At 34.2% G+C, this 20,057-nt stretch overlaps 1 protein-coding gene, 1 long non-coding RNA gene and 2 pseudogenes across 6 annotated transcripts in view; 2 read left to right on the top strand and 2 right to left on the bottom strand.

The window, feature by feature from the left end:
* Nucleotides 1-5,774: 5,774 nt before the first annotated feature.
* Nucleotides 5,775-8,437, top strand: LOC149485191 (uncharacterized). Its single transcript, XM_089699604.1, has 5 exons — nt 5,775-5,888; nt 6,610-6,689; nt 7,215-7,434; nt 7,612-7,884; nt 8,170-8,437. The coding sequence occupies exons 1-5, from the start codon at nt 5,853-5,855 to the stop codon at nt 8,329-8,331; spliced, it is 771 nt and encodes a 256-aa protein (XP_089555730.1). The 5' UTR covers nt 5,775-5,852; the 3' UTR covers nt 8,332-8,437.
* A 132-nt stretch (nt 8,438-8,569) lies between these two features.
* LOC149485190 (uncharacterized) lies at nt 8,570-13,067 on the bottom strand (annotated as a pseudogene). Of its 2 annotated transcripts, none has more exons than XR_016316190.1 (2): nt 12,956-13,067; nt 8,570-9,545 (listed from the first exon to the last, which is right to left on the bottom strand). The product of XR_016316190.1 is annotated as an uncharacterized LOC149485190, transcript variant X2 (transcript). The 2 variants fall into 2 exon arrangements; XR_016316189.1 differs by lacking the exon at nt 12,956-13,067 and adding an exon at nt 12,330-12,474.
* A 271-nt stretch (nt 13,068-13,338) lies between these two features.
* Nucleotides 13,339-14,536, bottom strand: LOC149485189 (uncharacterized; annotated as a pseudogene). Of its 2 annotated transcripts, none has more exons than XR_016316187.1 (2): nt 14,465-14,536; nt 13,339-14,228 (listed from the first exon to the last, which is right to left on the bottom strand). The product of XR_016316187.1 is annotated as an uncharacterized LOC149485189, transcript variant X1 (transcript). The 2 variants fall into 2 exon arrangements; XR_016316188.1 differs by having other exon boundaries at nt 14,461-14,492.
* Nucleotides 14,537-16,129: 1,593 nt separating this feature from the next.
* Nucleotides 16,130-20,057, top strand: part of LOC149485185 (uncharacterized) — a 90,716-nt gene continuing 86,788 nt past the window's right edge. Inside the window, exon 1 of the long non-coding RNA XR_016316195.1 lies at nt 16,130-16,187. This is a non-coding gene — a long non-coding RNA (uncharacterized LOC149485185). The remainder of the gene's footprint in view (nt 16,188-20,057) is intronic.

The raw sequence follows: 20,057 nt of genomic DNA, 5'->3' as shown, positions 1-20,057 counted from the left end.
AACTCGCCTATTCTTTAAAAATCTTGAAATTCTGGGTCAGTCGAGATGACTGTTCTGAAATGCATTCTCCTCTCAATACTACACATCTCCAAAAACTACAACGACCTTCCAGCTAACCTCAACATAGATCAATTACATCATTCACTCAGTAACAAGCGAACCGTTCAGATCACATGACCGGCTCGCATGTGACAGTTGACCCAACCCCTTTTATCTCGATAAAGGATGTACGCTGGAGTTGCTTATTGCTAAATTACCGTTCACAATGAGAAGCAAACAACAGCTATTAATGGGCCTGTTCTTCCGTCTTTGATCATTGTTCAATATTCAGAGATACGATCGACGATAAAAAATTAATAAGCGATATGATAGATGCAACGCTGTAATATGTTGCGAGTATAATTAATTGCGTCTGTGTGAGCTACATTTCTTTATCATTTTCTTTACTAATGCTAATATAAAAATACCCTTATAGTCTATTGGCAACATTTATTTGTGAAATGTTTATTTACTGATTTTTGACACACAGTTTTTTCACAATAAGTTTCTTGGTCTCGCCTCGTGCGTGACTAGAATTTGTCGAGAATTACTTAAGATTATGTGTCAACATCATGGGAATCAGCATGCACCTAGGTGAAGGTACATTATTTTCTTGCAACATACAACATATTTATGTGAATTTCAAACGAGAGATCAATGAAAACGAATAAATAACATTGATTTGTGTTATTTGCGCCTTCGGTTACTAACAAATAATCAAGTGAGAATATGAAATTATTTATCATCTGAAAATGTTAAACCAGCTTGATAAAGATGAGATTTATTTTCATTTTGACTATATTTCTAACTGGGAATGCCACATAAAACCCAATTGTTAACATTTTTTTTGATTGAAAACACCCATCATTGACTGTAGAATCATTCTTCATTTTTTGTACTTTGAAAGGATTAGATAAATAACATTTCAATGTATTTTCAAAAAAATATTAAGTACCTACCATAAAAAGGCGTTTAGCTTAGAAGATTTACCAAAAATGTATTTGTATGTTCCGTTAAAAATATCTTAATATAGAGCATCAAGAATAAACTTTCAGCAAAATTCATACTTTAAAAAATACGCCTTTTTATTACCATGTGCAAGAGTGCATGCACCAGATCTTAGCTATTGCTTTATATTTTTCTAAGGCGTACAAAATAAATTTTTGATATATCTTCTATCAAATACAATAAACGTCGGATGTGTATGGATATATAATCAGATGGATTTTTATAAATATCAATTAATATTTAAGTAAGTTACCTATTCAAAACTGCATCTCATTATCTCGTTATGGGCATATGAATGAGTATAGATATAAAAAATTGTTAATTTCTGGTTAATATCTAGATTTAATTAAATTCTGGTGATTCCACCATCATAACATTATTAATATTTATTAATATTTATTGTTATTATATTTTTTTCATTGCCATTTAATGAGCAAAGTTGGTGTACAAAATTTGCACCTTTAGCCTTTAGGCCATAATATATCTACTGTTATCATATCCAGGCGTGAAGTCGATTTCAGAATTCAAATAGAACTCCGATATTAATTTCATAATATGTCACTTGTTAGTTGTTACGCCATGCTCGCTCTGTTGATGATGATCAACTATTCCTATAAAACCATCCGCTTGTTCCGAATTTAGATCGGGGTAAAATAAATAGAAAGGTATCTTTGAAGTAGCTTCGGAAGTCATCCATGTAAACCAGCAACAAAAAATATTATTTCCCATTATAATACATATCAGAATAGATAACATCGAGGTAAAAGCCTAACCCTTACTATATTACTTGACATATTTAGAAATTGCTATCAGTATAAGATCAAAGGTTGCAGTTTCAAGCAAATCATTGATTACCTTCATCTAAGACATTAAAATGATTAATCGTTTAAATCAGACACTGATTCATTATTTACCTTATCAATTATTTTACCTTGCAACAGTCATAACTTGAAATAAGGTTATTATTTATTAATAAAATGAAGAACCGATTACCCTAGTACTGTACCTACTAGTTGTCTTAGATATCATAATACCTATACAAAAATCCAGTCAATAAGACCTCATTCATACGAGAGTTAAAAAAGCGTTGCGTTAAAACCCGGCGTTGGCGCTTTTTAAACGTTCTCTCTGTGGTTGTTCATACTAACGCTTTAAAATCACTCATGTCTCGTCTCTGGCTTCAGTAAGACGTGGAAATGGTTTCTGCTAAATTAATGGCACTAGCGATTTGTGTTATTAAAAGACGAAAAAGAAAACAAAAGGCATTCTGGGTACATCCTCTGAATGAACAGAGATACTTAAAAGGGCAGTTTGTGACACTGTACGAAGAGTTAAGGCAATACCCCGAATTTTTTTTAATTATTTTCAAATGTCTATAACGATTTTGAATACAGGAACGGACGAGACTCCACATCTATAATTAATAGTTCGGGATCAACAATCCACGACATCGTATCGATTTTCTGATGATTATAAGCACAACAAACACGTGCTACCGCTGAGCGAGCGTGCGGCATACTGAACGCAGCGCCGGCGCTTTTTTAGCGCTCGTCTGAATAATAGTAAGAAGTTTCCTATGGTCTATTTTATTTAACGCCCAACGCCGAGCGTTCAAAATAGAACACTGCGCGATAAAAAAGCGTCGCGCTTTAAAAGCGCTGACGTGTGAACATATACTTGGGAATGCATTTGTTCTATTTGGACGCTTTTTTAACGGACGTTAAAAAAGCTCTCGTGTGAATGAGGTCTAAGTTTACCAAATTTCGGAAGTAGCTATTCAATAAAAAATAAGGTAGGTATTCGTTTGTAATAAATTTTAAATCATCATCATAACAGAAATTAAGTAGATACCTTCAATGCGTTTCGAAACTCATAAAGAGTAATTATTTTAACTGAATAGAATCATGTCAACTATGATAACCGCGTATTTGTCTTGAACCGGAGACCTTGAGATTTTGTAAGATAACATACTATTTTACCTGTGATTGCTCAATTGGACATAATTTCATGAATCTAATAAGTATTCAAGATAGATTCTCTGATTATGTTAAGATTTGTAATGTTGCTTTCGAAGCCAAATTTTTGTAATAAATAAATTTCTAAACATGAGCTGTAAATATTAATAAGAGCTTTTAATTTATTGGCATAGTAATAATAAATCTTCCCAAATATTTTATGGAACCTATACCTAAAAAGTACCTAATATGTACCTAAAATACTATTGCTGTTTTAGCTAGATACTAATCCAATCGCACACTAACTACTAAGTTCATGGGAAATTCTTGATAATCTAATCAAACAAATAGATTTGGAAAAAACATAGAGCTTACCTATAATGAGCAAATGTTTTGAAGTAAGTGCGTTTTATACTGCTTGTATAGGTTAGCACCATAGGTTAGCACCTACCTATACGTTAGCACGGGAAAGTTAACGGGTGGATCAATTCATCAATTATTACTAATGTATAATGTACAGCAACCACCACTAGCTCCGAGTCAATTCGGAGCACATTTTCAAACTTCAAATTTCTTAATTGGGGCCGCTAGATAGAGCAGGCTCCAAGGAGATGTTCGTTTGCAAAAATAGCGGACCTAAATCTGACTTCTGATTTATATTGTATAGATCCCAGACATCCTATAGACAGATGTTGCCAACCAGTTTTGTGGTCCCCCTCCACGCACCCCGGTAATTAAATATGGCATACAAAGAAAAAAAGAAAAATTTCCAAAACATGCCGTGTGGGGTATCAAATGAAAGAGCTTATTAAGTAGATCACGAATATATAGCATACTATAATATTTCTCACACTTTCTCTAAGATTTTTTAGAAAATTTACGAAAATGCTCCATTCTTGAGTTAACTTTAAACCACTATAGATTGAAAACTCATAAATATATTTTTTAAATTATTATTTTAAATAATTAACAATAGTCCATTGTTTACGATTCAATAGTTCGTACAGTGAAATAGTTGCATGGGGGAGTGGGGGGAACATTCAAAGATGGCGAGTATATTTTCAAGTTCATATAGTATATAGTTATTTTCATCAAATCCACCACATAGCTCACTTATATTATATTACGAACTATTGAATCGTAAACAATGGACTATTGTTAATTATTTAAAATAATAATTTAAAAAATATATTCATGAGTTTTCAATCTTAAAATTCAATCTTTCAATTATAGTGGTTTAAAGTTAGGGCGCGTTCCCACTATGTCGTAACGACTAATTTATCGTCCGACGACTGTCGTCTCTACCTGTTCCCATTATAACGATTGTTTGTCGTCAACATTTTTTATCGTTTAGCGACTGTCATATCTAGCTGTTCCCATTGGATCGCGACGACATTTTATCGTTTCCTGGCAGTCGCTTTGTCGTTTACACATCATAAGCAAGCTACAAATCTAGTCACCTCTGCATTCGCTTGGTGATTACTAGTGCGTTTACTCTCCTGAGTTCAATGGACGTCATAGAGTTGCCGTCCACGATTTTTTTATCGTTTTACGACTGTCGTGCTTGCCGTTCCCACTGTCACGACAAAGTGTCGTCACTGCAAAAACTGTCATAGACGACAGTAAATTGTGTCGTTCTAAATGTGAACACCTCCATTTAAACATATAAGCCACGACACTTAAAACTACACGATTATCTGTCGTCACGACATGGTGGGAACGCACCCTTAACTCAAAAATGGAGCATTTTCGTAAATTTTCTAAAAAATCTTAGAGTAAGTGTAAGAAATGTTATAGTATGCTATATATTCGTGATCTACTCAATAAGTTCTTTCATTTGATACCCCACACGGCATGTTTTGGAAATTTTTATTTTTTTCTTTGTATGCCATATTTAATTACCGGCGTGCGGGGAGGGGGACCACAAAACTGGTTGGCAACATCTGTCTATAGGATGTCTGGGATCTATACAATATATATCAGAAGTCAGATTTAGGTCCGCTATTTTTGCAAACGAACATCTCCTTGGAGCCTGCTCTAAGATAGATTTGCAGAAAGCTATACCATTGCAAAATATTATGACATACCTACTACTTGACATTTTTCTTCCGTTTCACCTATTCAGATGCGAGTGGATCCGTAAAACCAACCAAAACACGCTCTACTTTCACATATAAAATACCCTACGTTTTGTCTTTTTTTGTCATTTTTTCAATTGTGGTAGCGTTAGCTACTACATATTAAGTATTCTGTGATTGTGGTAAGTAACAAGTTTGTCCATCTATGGTTATCAAGATTTTTTTGTTTATGATGAAATCCTCTTTTCCCGCCTTTGCCCGCGTTGACTCGGAGCCTAAAATATAGCTGCAACTACCAAATAGGTCTATACGTTCGTTCTAATATTATCTATGCTACAAGTTAAAGTGCACAAAGGTAAAAGAGACCTCTAAATCAATTCAATAGATTGATTAACCTTTTAATGTAATACCTATATGCCTAACAAATTTATTTTGTGCAACCATTGTCCGTTACTCTATGTACCTAACTATAGCCTATAGGTAGTAGGTACCTATATCATCTAATAGCAGCTGAAATATAGAATTCTATAGAAGTTACCTGCAAACAACAATAACCATAAATCGAGTAAATATCATTATCGGCTTGTGCTAATTACACATTTTTACCTCATCCTATGGGCTTATCAATTGTTTAAAGTATTGCAACGTAAAAATTGTTTAAATAGAATGATGTATAAAACCATGGATATTTAATACACGCACCATTAGTGTCACGAAATTGTAGGAGACAGTGTACAAAAATTATAATTATTAAAGAAACTCGCTAGTTACAATGAAGTGCCTTCTGTTTTTACTTTTCATAGGATTGGTGAGTATGGTAGAGCTTTCGAGTTTTCGAGTAATGGTTTTAATTTGAAGATTAGTTTTTTTTAATTTGTAGGTAAAATCAAATAAAATCCACTCCATAAATGTTTTTTATAATAAAAAATTATATGAATATTTTTTTATTATTCCTAACATTGATCAAAATTTTATGAAATGATTTAATTAACATAGTCTTTAAAAATATATTTTTACTTTACAATTTTCATCCAATTCAATGTGAAATAATATACCGAATGAAACTTATTCAACAAATTTTTCGATAATTGCGGGAAGAAGCATAATGAATTAGTTGAATAAGCTATTAAAATTTAAAGCAACATATTATTATGTGCAAATAATAATAGAATTCACTGATACAACCGATGTTAAGAAAATATGTCTACTTGAAAATATTAAATATTTTCGATATTACATATTCACATTTAAAACATTAACAATTTTTTCAAACTTTCGATGCTAATTTATTATGAATTACTTAGGTCTTAGATCATTTCTTGAAGTTAGAATTTACTTATGAGCGTAACAAAACTAGCCAATTTACCTTAGCATACAATATCAATAACAAAAAGTGTAAAAAAGCAAATAAATTCCCAAAAATACTAATAATAAAACTGAATAAATCAATTATTTTAATTTTATCTGAAAGAAACATACGTTAATAATTAATATATTTGTTTTAATTAAATACTTGTATAATATCATAGGTGTCTACATCCCTTGGGAATCCTGATTCATCTGTGTCACTGCGTCAACGTCGTGAAGTCGACATTGTGGCGAATACCAGGTAAGTTTTGAAACCACTTTTTTAATACAATTCACTTATTAAGTTAACTAGCAAACTACTTTTCCGACCTAGCTTCGTCCGCGTTGTATTTTTTTTTCGAAAACCTTCCATAAGAATCACGATCTTCATCCACTGTCTGCTGAAAACAAAATTAAAATCATTCTAGCAGTTTTTGAGTTTATGGCGAACAGACAGATAGACGAAGGAGGCCGGTCATGGAGAAGCGCGCGTAGAGGGGTGGCTCTATATCGTAAAAGGCACCAAATGTATAACTTAACGCGAAAGATAACACGTCATTTCTAAGGTTAATTTTGTTGCTAAATAAGAAAAGACATTGAATAAAAAATATGGTAAATATTGTGATTTTCATCTCGGCTCATACAACTTTCGGCTCCACCCTCAATGCGAGCTACGACCTACGGCACTGTCGTCAAATTGCTACGGCTCAAGTCCTTAGGATATAAGTTAGACCATAATATTATAATTTGATGGATTTGTCACTATATAGTGTTCTTTATTTTATAGGGGCCTCATACAAGAATTGATAACTAATCTCCAAAACTCGGCTCAACAAGCGAGGACTGCCATAAGAACTTTCGTTCAGGGTTTGCAGCAACAGGTTGTACTTTATAGACAAAAGGTTCGAGAAGATTTACAAAAATTAAGAGACAGCATCTTAGAATCTATCAAGAATATAGCCGGCAAACTTACATCAACTGGACCGGCCATTGTAGGATGCATCAAGGTAAATAAAATTTTGTTTTGTGGTTTTATAAAAATTTATTGGCTGCATTTTTAGAGATATCGCAGTCTCTTTTACAGGACGTAATATAATATCGAGCTAAAAAAAATTGATATTACATTCTTTATTTCTTTTTCTTTATTCGGATTCATGAATTTTAAAATGTACCTTATGTTTCAGAATGGTCGCGAATCAGTTGAGCAATTATTTGCAAAGGCGCACGAAAAGTCTAACAAATGTGCTGACGATAGAGTTCTGTACATTAACAAAATGGTAGAAGAACTATCAGTTCTAAGTGACGGTGCTATTAATTACACAAGTATTGCTGTGAAGAGTATGCAAAGCTGTAGCGAGAATAACTCGGGTCTCTTAAGTGTAGGACGCTGCCTGGGAAGTCTCGTAGTGAAGACGGAATACAAGGGAGTGATGTTCGCTGCCCAGAGTTCTCTCATGGTAACTATAATAATCTATATACATGTTTTCAACATTCAATATTTTAATCGTTCCAAATTTACAAGTTGATTGTGACCACCTATGACTGCGTTCATATAGTCTAAAATTAGGTTTCCATCTACAAAAGGAGTAGAAGGAAAGTCAACGAAATTCATATACATACCTACGCTTTGTAAATACATATAATGAAACGTGACTTGTATATTTTAAACTTTAATACTATCCTCTTATATAAGTAACAAGAGAAAACAATACAATATTATCAATTATAATTTCCCTTCACAGATTTCTCGCATCAACTTATCCCTGGTGACATTGCCTGCTGCTATGGAAGTGTGCGCTGGCACCAGTCTCCTCTCAATCGGCTCCGAGGCCAGAACCATAGTGTCTGATGTGGCCACTTGTTCTTTTTCATCTATTTTCTCTTCACCAAATTCTATTGAATAATCAATAAACACACTTGAGAATGTTAAATAACACGAAATTGTACTTAAATTATTTATTTATTTATTTATTTTCTCCATTAATGAGCATTAAAGAGTACGAAATTACATTTTTGTTTTTATTTATTTTCTTTGATCTATATTATTCATTCGTGGAGGAATTGAAGTAAAATGTCTTAAGTATATACGTATATGTTATAGGTAACTGATTACGATTTGTTTCAGTGTGCAATACTGCTGTAATTATTTAACATCATGCTATATTTTTATCATTAACCTAATTATATTCAAGGAGACGTAGTGATATCACCCAATGTAAGATAACGTATAGCACTAAAGTAAATAAGATATTTGGTGTCTCGTTCTTCTCTCTTCTACTCTTTCAATAGAATTCTAATTCTATAAGAGATGGTAAATATAAAAAGGATTTTAATTCTTAAGTTCGTGGACACATAGCATGACGGCCACCGTCTACAGGTAGCGTCGCTCCCGTTATGTTGCTGGCTGCATCACTTGCTAAGAATGTAATTACTGAAGACACCTCTTTTGCTTCGCCCGCTCTACCCAAAGCATGCGTTTCAGAACACTTTTTCAAATAAGCCTCATATTCCTGTTCATTCATGCCACCTCTGAGATGAATTCCCGTAATAATCACTCCTGGATTAACAGCATTTACTCGAACTCCTTTCGGACCCAATTCTAATGCCACACATTTTGTAAATTGATCTAAAGCAGCTTTTGATACACAGTATGCAAGAATATTTGGAAACGATCGTAGCCCAGCCACACTTGATACATTTACTATGTTTCCTTTAGTTTTTATGAGATAGGGAACTGCTAACATGGTTAAATAATAAGGACTTCTCATGTTAGTCGTCATTATATTATCAAATTGCTCTAATGTAGTTTTCTCTATTGATCCCGAACCGAGAATACCAGCATTGTTAACCAGAACATCCAGTCGATCAAAGCGCTTGAAACTTTCCTCTATCAGTTTTTCAATTTCGCTTTCCTTATTTATGTCACAAATAACTGTGAATGGTTTAAGTTTTTCTGGTGATAATTCCTCGCACTGTTTAGCAACATCCTCTAAATTTGTTTTGTTCCTTCCAGTGATAATTAAACTTGCTCCTAGTTTCGAAAAGTCCAATGCCGTTTGGGCTCCTATGCCTGAACTGGCCCCTGTTATGAGTACAACTTTTCCGCGAAACATGTTACCTGTTGAAATAAATACATTGTTATCTACTGTTTTCGTTTACATAAAGTAAAATATTTTAAACGACCTAATTGAATAGTTTCTAAATCGACTTTCCTAACAAGACATAGGTACCATCTACACATATTATTCCAGCCTGTTGATTTGAGGTTGAGAGTTGAGACCAAGCGCGGATCCAGGGGGGGGGTCACGGGGTCATGACCCCCCCCTGGGCTAGGTCCACGACCTAAGTGGACCACTAATTTAATATTAACTTTTTTAAATTAACAAATTAATACTGTTCAATATGATGTTTTTATTGAATTTTGAGACATAAAAGTAATATAGAACAATGAAATCAATTACAAACGGTAACGGAAGAGAATATAACAAAAGTTATAGAAAAAGTTTATTAGGGTCGACCTGTGGTCGTAATTTAAGGACAAATAACAGGTTTTTCGATTAAAAAAAAAACTATAACTGCGGAATAAAGTGTAATGGTAAAGTTGTATGTAATTAATTTTTTTTCTACAACTTTTGCCGTTACACTTTTCACACAAAACCTCAAATATCGAAATATCCCAGTTCGTGGATAAGACATAAAATAGCAATTTTTTTTTTTAATGAACAATAGAAAATACAGTCAAATTACAACAAAAAATCGGCAAAGTGCGCGTCGGACTCGCGCACCCAGGACTCCGAGCAAACATATTTTTTCATTATGTTGCAGTTGTATCTTACAATTTTGTAGGATTTTTTTATTTATCTGTGCTTGTAAGTGCTTAAGTCGTTGCTTTTAACCAAATTTCAAGACTGTGTTCACGGGAAGTACCTTGTAGGTTTTGATTGATGATTCCCTTGCAAGTAGTTGCGAATTACAGAATATGCGGCTCTAATTGCTTTTTCTTCAGATTGCGTTGACATAGAATTTGAATTAAATAACAGATTTAAGTTATTATAGACCTGAGTTCTGATGTGAATATCAATTAAATACATGTAGACGTTCATGAGTATAATATATAGTATGGATTGTATGTTTAAAATTATTTTAAAAATATATTTTTATTTAATTTAATTAAATAATTAGGGTTTTCGCAGTTATTACTACATCTGTGCTATAACACGATACTTTTTACTCAATTTCAAGACTGCGTTTACGGGACAGGGTGCTCCGTGCAGGTATTGATTCCCTTGCTAATGTCGAAATCCTACGGTCTACGGTCCCTTGATGCTGTGAAAAATTCAAACGTTTTAGCCAACGCAATCGAAAGATGCAGCTGTAATTGCTGAAATTTTTCGACACTCCCTAAGAAATCAAAACCTACAGGGTAGTTCCCGAGCACACAGAGTCATGAAATTTAGTACAATCAAACGTCTTATAACGCAGACTAGCTTACCGCCCGCGGCTTCGCCCGCTTTCTCTAAAACCTTATAAATAATATACTATTCCTCTTGAATCACTCTATCTATTAAAAAACTGCATCGAAATTCGTTGCGTAGTTTTAAAGATTTAATCATACATAGGGACATACTCACAGAGACAACGACTTTGTTTACTAATTGCGAAAAGCATGAATTTTTCCTTAGATTATAATATAAAAAAATATTTTAAAATTTTTTTAACTTACAACCCTGTTACTCATGAACGCTGACATGTATTAACTTGATATTCATACCAAAAACTCAAGTCTATAATACCTTTACGCTATAATAAAATCAAACTTCTATGTCAACGAATCAGAAGATACAGCCGTAAATGCCGAAAAATTTCGCAAATTTCGACATTCGCAAGGGAATCAAAACTCAAAACCTACAGGGTACTTTCCGTAAACTCAGAATCTTGAAATTCGGTACAAAGCAACATCTTATAGTACAGATACAGGAATAATTGCAAAAAGTATATATTTTTCAAGTTTGTCTGCCTATCAAGACCCTTTTTCTCAGGAACGCGTGGAGGTATCAATCTGAAATTCATACCGAATACTCAAATCTACGGTTCCTTATAGCTGTGAAAAAATCAAACTTATAAGCCAACACAATCAAAAGATACAGCCGTTTATGCCGTAAATTATCGCAAATTTCGACATTATCACAAGGGAATCAAAATCTATAGGTATTGTACTACTTCCTGTGAACACAGAGTTCTGAAATTTGGTTAAAAGCAATGTCAGCACAGATGGAGGAAAAATTGCTAAAACATACATTTCATGCTTATCAACATTCGCAAGTGTTGCCAGGAATCAAAACCTACAGGGTACTTCCCGTGAACACAGAATCTTGATATTTAATTTTTATTTAATAGAAACTTACGTCTTATAGCACAGATAAAGGAAAAATTGCAAAAAGCATAAATTTTATATTAAAACATATAAAAATGTTTGTACGGAACTCTTGGTTCGCCATTCCGACTCGCACTTGACCACTTGATCACTTGATCAATTAAACTTAGATCAAGCAATTAAATTACCAAAATATAGCTTTCGAAAATTGACCACGTCTATGTGACCCCCCCCTGGCACTAAAGCTGGATCCGCCCTTGGTTGAGACACTCATAATTACTAGGTGTACTCATCACACATATAATTTTAAAAATTTGTTGTATTTGTTATTGACGTATTAATAAGAATTAAGATTCCATTGTAATTGAGCTAAGTATCCACATCAATTTGAATATAATACCTTAGTTAATACAATTTTATTAAAATTAATTAATATGTATTCCAAGTCTGGTGGTAGATAGTAGAAGATAAGTAAGGTATGTTTAACACAAAAATATGTCAATATTAACGATTATCATATCTACTTACCAACTATTTAAGCACGACTGTACGGCACAACGCGAACGTGTGCATTTAATTTGAAGCAATGGAATAGTAGACTTCTTATCGCGATACTACTTTGTAAATAAAAATGCATAATATTTCTTATACTGTTGTTTTTGATAAGATTAGATATAAGTAGTGTTATTTGGTGCCATATTTCATTATTTATTTACATTTTTAATTAGACATAGTAAAATTCCCCTATAAGGAAAATTTGCTAAATTTTTTAAAAGGCGTATCAAAAAAATAGTTTCTCCCTTGTTTGATACGACTTATATAGTAAAATTACCAATCCTCTATTATATGATACGTGTAATATTCAAGACCTATCTAAAAAATAAAATATGTATCAAACTAGATGATATTTTCGAGGATTCTGTTTGATCAAAAACATATTATATTTAAATTGGCTAGATGAAAAAAAATCACGATGTTATCTCTAATTTCAATACAAAAAACCTGCAATATCTACTTGACATGGTGATATAGGTACCTATTATGATTTTATTTTTTTTAGACAATTATATTGAAAACATTTGAGAGGGCATTTTGTGTAATTACTTTTAGTTTTGGTTTTATATATTATTATAATCTTTGTTTAATGTACTTACGAATTATTGTGAAATGTTCCTTTCCGCGAATTTTTGCATTAGGTACCTTTCAATATTCAATATTTCTTCGCCACTGGCTTATGTTCTTGCCATGAAGAATAAAAATAGACTGACTAACGAATAACGTTAAGGATAGATCTATACAACGTCATACGACCTTCACGGTTCACCAAACTGGATAATGTATGTAAAGTGTTAAAATCTTTCATGTGGGTTTCACTTATTTACCATACAAAAATATGAAGCTTACATAATATGCAAATTGCAACCATAGGTTGACTTTTAAATTATATTTCTCATATTATATAATATACTGTATATGAAATATACTACATATACTCAGTAAAGCACCAATACCAACTCAACTAAATAAAATACAAATAAACTTTCTATATAGTTTTAATAAATTCCACATATATACATAGACCGTATAACAAAAATAAAATATGCTTAAAATGTAACATTTAGACAAATTAAAATTACATTATCGTGGGCACATTGCATGGCGTCCACCATCCACTGGAAGAGTAGCTCCTGTAATATTACTTGCTGCATCACTAGCCAAAAATGCAATAACTGATGATACTTCTTTAGTATCACCTGCTCGCCCTATAGCATGAGTTTCAGCACACTTCTTAAGAAATGCCGCATATTCTGTTTCATTCATTCCTCCTTTCTTATGTAGCCCTGTAGTTATTACACCAGGATTCACTGCATTAACTCGGACACCCTTCTGTCCTAATTCTAAAGCAACACATCTTGTAAACTGATCCAATGCTGATTTGGACATGCAGTATGCCAATACATTTGGGAACGACCTCATCCCTGTTACACTAGACACATTCACAATATTCCCTTTACTTTTAATGAGATGTGGGGTTGCTAACATGGTCAAGTGGTATGGCGAACGGACATTAGTGTTCATGACTCTGTCATATTGGTCTAACGATGTAGATTCAATGGTCCCAGATTCTAATACACCTGCATTGTTGACAAGAACATCTAACTTGGTAAATTTAGAAATTGTTTGGGTTAAAATATTTTCTACATCACTTTCCTTGTTCATATCTGCAATAATAATAAGGGGTTCTAGTTTCTGTGGTGATATATCTTGACAAAGTTTGGCCACTTCGTCCAGTTTCGCCTTGTTCCGCCCAGTTATAACCAATTTTGCTCCAAGTTTTGAGAATTCTATCGCCGTCTCAGCTCCAATTCCAGAACTGGCTCCAGTTATGAGTACAACTTTGTTTGTGAACATTTTGCTTGGATAAACCTGTAATTACAAATATTCAATTTTAAGTTCGTTTAAACAATAAAATATTAATGGAAATTCATTATCAATAATTTTAATTTTTAATAGTATAACTTTATACACAAAAATACATAGAAAAGTGTGTCTGGAGATAAAAGTATAGTGAACCCGGCACCGGCAGTACCTACCGTGAGTGAGCTATCTTAAGCCGGGTTTAATATACATAATAGGAATTAATAAAATACTCTAATACCTACTGTTTTATGATTAAAATTGCCTCACATAAATACAATAACAACACTAAAAGTATAAAAATTGGATTTGTGAAAGCAAGCAATTGCTTGCTTGCTTTCACGTGGTCAAAACTTAAGTAAGGTCACAACGAGCCACAGTATTTACTCTATGACTGTATGACAACCGACAACGAGTGAGAGCGTTTTCACATTATCCGATCCGATATCGGATATTGGACGCCGATAGCCGATATCCGATATCGGATACAATTTGCCCTTTCACATTGTCCGATAAAATCGTTCCGATATCATCATGAGTGTTGCCAGAAATTTTTAGAGAAAACTAAACTAAATTGCCAGTTGATAAAAAAAGGTATAATTAAAAAAAATCAAATGTTATAAATCATAGTTGTACATGTACATTAAAAATAACTACGATAAAGAAAAACAACTTCAAAAAAGAAAAGTAAATTGTAAAAAAAGATTTGATATCACAAATTACTGCATATTATTTAGATGTGCTATTTACTAAATAGTTTTGATATCGGTCATTTGTATAACAGTCATAATATACTTATGTTAACACATTATAAATTAAATAAATTTATATCACTACCTACTACAACCTAGTATTAGTTAATAGTTTTAGTAATACCATGGACGAATATAATTTATATTTGTCTATGGTAATACATATTAGTAAATACCTTTCAAAATCTATTACATGTATTTTTAGCAAGACGTACCTAGTCATTTAGTCATTTTTTCACTACATACATTTATAAAAGTTCATGTAGTACCTATGATAAATTTATTAAGTGATACAATCTTTGTTCACATTTTCTTTTCTTTTTCTTATTACACTGTAATATCCTAAAATAATATTGTCACTCGTTCAAATATATTTGTAATATGATTGTTGTAATTTCATGTAAGTAAAGATACATAAATTATTTTATTGTCATAAACAATTATTTTAGAATTAAGGGTTTTCAAACTTTGTATTCTTTGTTGTAAATTCAAAATAAAAATAAAATCGGTGTGAAATCTCCTCCTTTTTTTGAAGTCGGTTAAAAACAAAGCACTCAATGACAACAATACAATAAACAGCACAACCAACATCCGAGTAGGAGGAGGAGCGAGGCAGAATGAGATAAAATAAAGATGATAGACACTAATGTTTTCGAAGATAGATATTATTTGAATTTAAGAACGCAATATATTTTTGTTTACTTCAGTTCAGCCAATTGTCGTATATTTTAATACGGCAAATAAAAATACCTGCCGTATAAATCGTATTTTAAATGCCTATAAATACTTAAATGTGTGTTTTCTTAATAAAAAAAGGTTTCTTTTAATAGAAAGGGTTTTAGGTTAAAAGCAAAGAATTTTTTTAAAGATTGAGCGCCCTATAAGACTGAAAATACACAAACAAGTGCTTTTTTGCTGTTGGTATACTGCCTTTTCGAAAATTGAGTTGGCAACACTGAACATTATCGTCCGATAGCCACTGGGAATATCGGTGTCGGCTCCGATATCCGATATCGGACCGGACAATGTGAAAGACAGGCACATATTTCATACATTTTACTTCCCTCCGATATCGGATATCGGCTATCGGCTTCCGATATCCGATATCGGATCGGATAATGTGAAAACGCTCTAACGACTGACGACACCAGCGTATACGCACTATGCGGGTAGCCGCATTGCGGGTAGCCGTCCGGCTGACCGCAAGCACAATTATGTACGTAATATTCATTTCTATGCGCACTGTGCGGTCTGCGGTAGCCGCATCGCAGTGCGCATATAAATGAATATTACGTACATAATTGTGCTTGCGGTCAGCCGGACGGCTACCCGCAATGCGGCTACCCGCATAGTGCGTATACGCTCTAAGGACGACACTGACAAATGATTGACATTGAATATTTATTATCACTATGATAATAAAATTGATAATAACCTTAGATATTAACACATGAGCAGTAAATAAAATAGGTATATTAAAATAGGATCTAATAGGATGTACCGGATGTACCTGTGGGATGTACGTTCATGTCTAAGGTTCATGTGATTTTATTTTATTATAGTACTTTGACATTGAGTCTAAAAAGTTGAAAATGGAAAACTTTACATGCCAAAGAAATCAACAAAAAACAGGGAAATTTAACAAAAACATTTAAACATTCGTACAATTCCTTAATGATCTAAGTCTTAATGATCTCAAGATCTAAGTACAATAATTCACGAATGTTAGCGCATATTTATGGAGATACCATTAGCTTCCTTTTTGTTTCTATTAGGTTTAGGACGGCCGCGGCGCGTGTACAATTTACCGACATTAGAAAAGTTTTGATCTAAAGTCCGGTCGCGGAGCAGGAAGAATTTCGTACATTAACCTGTTATTACCTGTCACTGTCACTCCCTTGTAAAAATAATGTGTCTTGCTCGCACAGGTGCAATGACCGCCGTCCTTAGGGATTGTAAACCTTTAACCTGAGAGCGTAAGGTTTGTATGCTTGATTGGTGTCAGGTGTTCAATTATGATTTTGTGAATTCAAAATTTATAAGAATAAACCTCAAACTCTTTATGTCCAATCAAAATCCGCCTAAGTCGAAATCGCGTGTTAGACTAACGTATTTCTGTAATATTGTACTGTATAGTAAATTATTTTTTGAAAAATAAGGTCATAAAGAAGTTTCACTTCTTATGTGTGTAAACGCACACTTTTTTTATATAATATATCGTTGTTATTGAAAAAGTTAAAATGTAACTAGCTAATAACAGCATCTACAGACGCTCCGATTTGGTTGGTGCCAACCATCCGACCACGACCAAATCGGAAAGTGTAGAGAGCGGTCGGTCCAACATAATTATTATTAATATTGGTTTGACGTGGTCGGATGCGCCAGCAATACCGACCAAACCAACTTCCTATCCGATCCAACCAAATTGGAACGTTTGGAAGCTTTGTTCCGACCAAATCGGCTCATTCCATAGAGTAATATAGGTAATTGGCTCATTCACATTTGCAACGCCGCCGGTGTAGGACGTCAACATGAACGCCGAGGGAGTTACGGTCACCGAACGTGACATATTAACAAAATTACTGGAACTATATAAAGACTTTCCCTGTTTGTGGGACTTAAGTAACAAAGATTACGCAAATAGAGATGCCAGAAATCAAGCGTATTTTATTATGTTAGAAGTATTAAAAAAATTGACAGTGCGGCTACATTAAAAACCTTAAAAAATAAGTTATAAGAGCCGCATATGACTGTAATTTTCTCTATTTCTATAGTAGAATTTAGCCCATTCTCTTCGTACTATGGTCAACTGACATATTACTCTATGGTCAACTGACAGTTGGAAGGCCAACCGTCGGACAATCTGTAGCAATGTTGGAATGGTTGCCATGTCGGTTCCAATATGGTTGGCACCAACCAAATCGGAGCGTCTGTAGATGCTTTAAGTATTGTAAATGAATAAAGGACATTTATTTAATAAATTAGTAAAAAACATTTGCTCCTCCAAATATTTCATGTAAACTGCACTTCATTCAAAAATGTTTGTGACCACTGTCAGTAGGTAAAGAGGTCATTGTACGAAATTCTTTCTGCTCCGCGACCGGACTTTATCTGTATTTAAAGTATTTTATTTGTTACTCTGTGGAAAAGTTTGACACACACATTTTTAGTTTTGAAATTTGACATTAATTATTAATTACTATACTGATGTAAGATGTTTGGTGAGAATTCTGAAAAGATCGATGGAAAATGGAATAATCATACCTAACTTGCAAGATTATTTAAAGTTGAAATAAAGTTACTACGAGTTCATTAATGTAAATGTGACATTACTAAATGGTCCCATATCCTTTGGTTTTGTATCTTATTCATTTATGAGTATTGTGTCGACTGTCGTATTGTCGTTCGAGAACCTAAACAATGTCTTCATCTAGTGCAAAAAAGGAATCTTTCGAGGATTTTTATGTCGAGGTGACTGTCTAAACATAATTCAATTATTTTAAGACTGCATCTATAGTATTCGATTGTTTATATATATTTATTTCAACATAGCTATGTATCGAACTACATATACCTACCGTAGGGTAGCCCTTGAGTTTGGCGAACATACGTAATTGTATTTGATATGTAAAATAATATTACGTACCATTAATACCTAGTTTAAGTATAAAAGAGGGCTTTTGTATCGCAATTTGAGGTTAAAGTATATTGATATGTAAGTAATAAAATGTTGGAAGGAATGTTATTGTGGACCTAACTATGCAGTGGTTTAATTAACCATAGATCAAAATAGTAAGCCAATATACTTGAAGGTTATTTAAGGTTATTGCATAGGTACATTTATATATTTTTTAAGTAAGGAGAAGTAGAAAGTGACATTTTGATTGTTGTATTTTTGAACAATTTTTTCAATTGAGATCGAAAGTATTCTATACATTTTCTTGTTGATATTTAACAGGTAAAAGAGATTGAGAAAAGAGACTCTGTATTAACACCTAAACAGCAGATTGAACGACTGCTTCGCCCAGGGTCGACATATTTCGACATATTAGTGTACCGGCACCACGAGAGATGCGATGTTTTCGATGTTTGGAAGTCGGGCACGTGGCCAACCGCTGCACTTCGGAGTGTGATCGCAGCCATCTGTGCTACCGCTGCGGGCAGCCAGACCACAAAGCTGCCAACTGTACCGCCAAGCCGAACTGCACAGTATGCACAGCAGCAGGCAGAAAAGCGGACCATCGCTTAGGCGGTGATGGCTGCGCTGCCCCTAATAATAGAGCGCCAAAGACACGGCCTAAGAGACACACTGCAGGCTCCCAGGCAGACGGAGCGATCATGGAGATAGTAGAAACCATCGAAGTATAGGATGGCGCTACGGATTTTGCAATCCAACCTGAACCACTGTGCCAGGGCTCAGGATCTACTGATGCAGAGCCTGGCACAGTGGTCCATACACATCGGAATCCTGTCGGAACCCTATGCAGTTCTATCTGAGCGGGACAACTGGGTCGGGGATCTCGACGAAGTTGCTGCCCTAATCATAACACAAGGAGACGGATCACCTCAAATTTGTGCGCACATGAAAGGTCACGGATGTGTTGCCGTGAAACTAACTGACATGGTTGTCATTGGGGTTTACTTCTCACCGAACAAGACGCTTGCTGAGTTCGAAGCGTTCTTGGGAGAAGTAAACTCCATGATCCAATGGGGTCGTCCTCACCAAGTTGTCATTGCCGGGGACCTAAACGCGAAATCCGCGTTGTGGGGTTCCTCTGCCTCGGATGCTCGCGGAGACATTCTTGTCGAATGGCTCGCAGCCCAGAACCTGGTCCCGCTAAACCAGGGCAATGAGAACACATGTGTGCGCATGCAGGGGGGATCAGTCGTGGATGTCACGTTTGCGAGCCCCAACCTTGCTCATCGGGCTCGTGGTTGGAAGGTCTTGTCAGAGGTTGAGACTTTGTCTGACCACAAATACATCCGGTTTGATATCTTTCCACCCAAATCAAATCCGCATAGGAACACAAGTCCTGCGTCTGCCGAGTCTGGCCCGAGATGGTCCCTCAAGACCCTGGATAGGCAC

Source organism: Colias philodice, chromosome 10 (genome assembly GCF_061535455.1).
Source record: "Colias philodice isolate Cphi_HAF_F1 chromosome 10, ilColPhil1 Martin Lab GWU primary, whole genome shotgun sequence".
In the NCBI taxonomy this organism is placed as follows: domain Eukaryota; kingdom Metazoa; phylum Arthropoda; class Insecta; order Lepidoptera; family Pieridae; genus Colias; species Colias philodice.
This window is presented reverse-complemented; position numbering and strand designations above follow the sequence as displayed.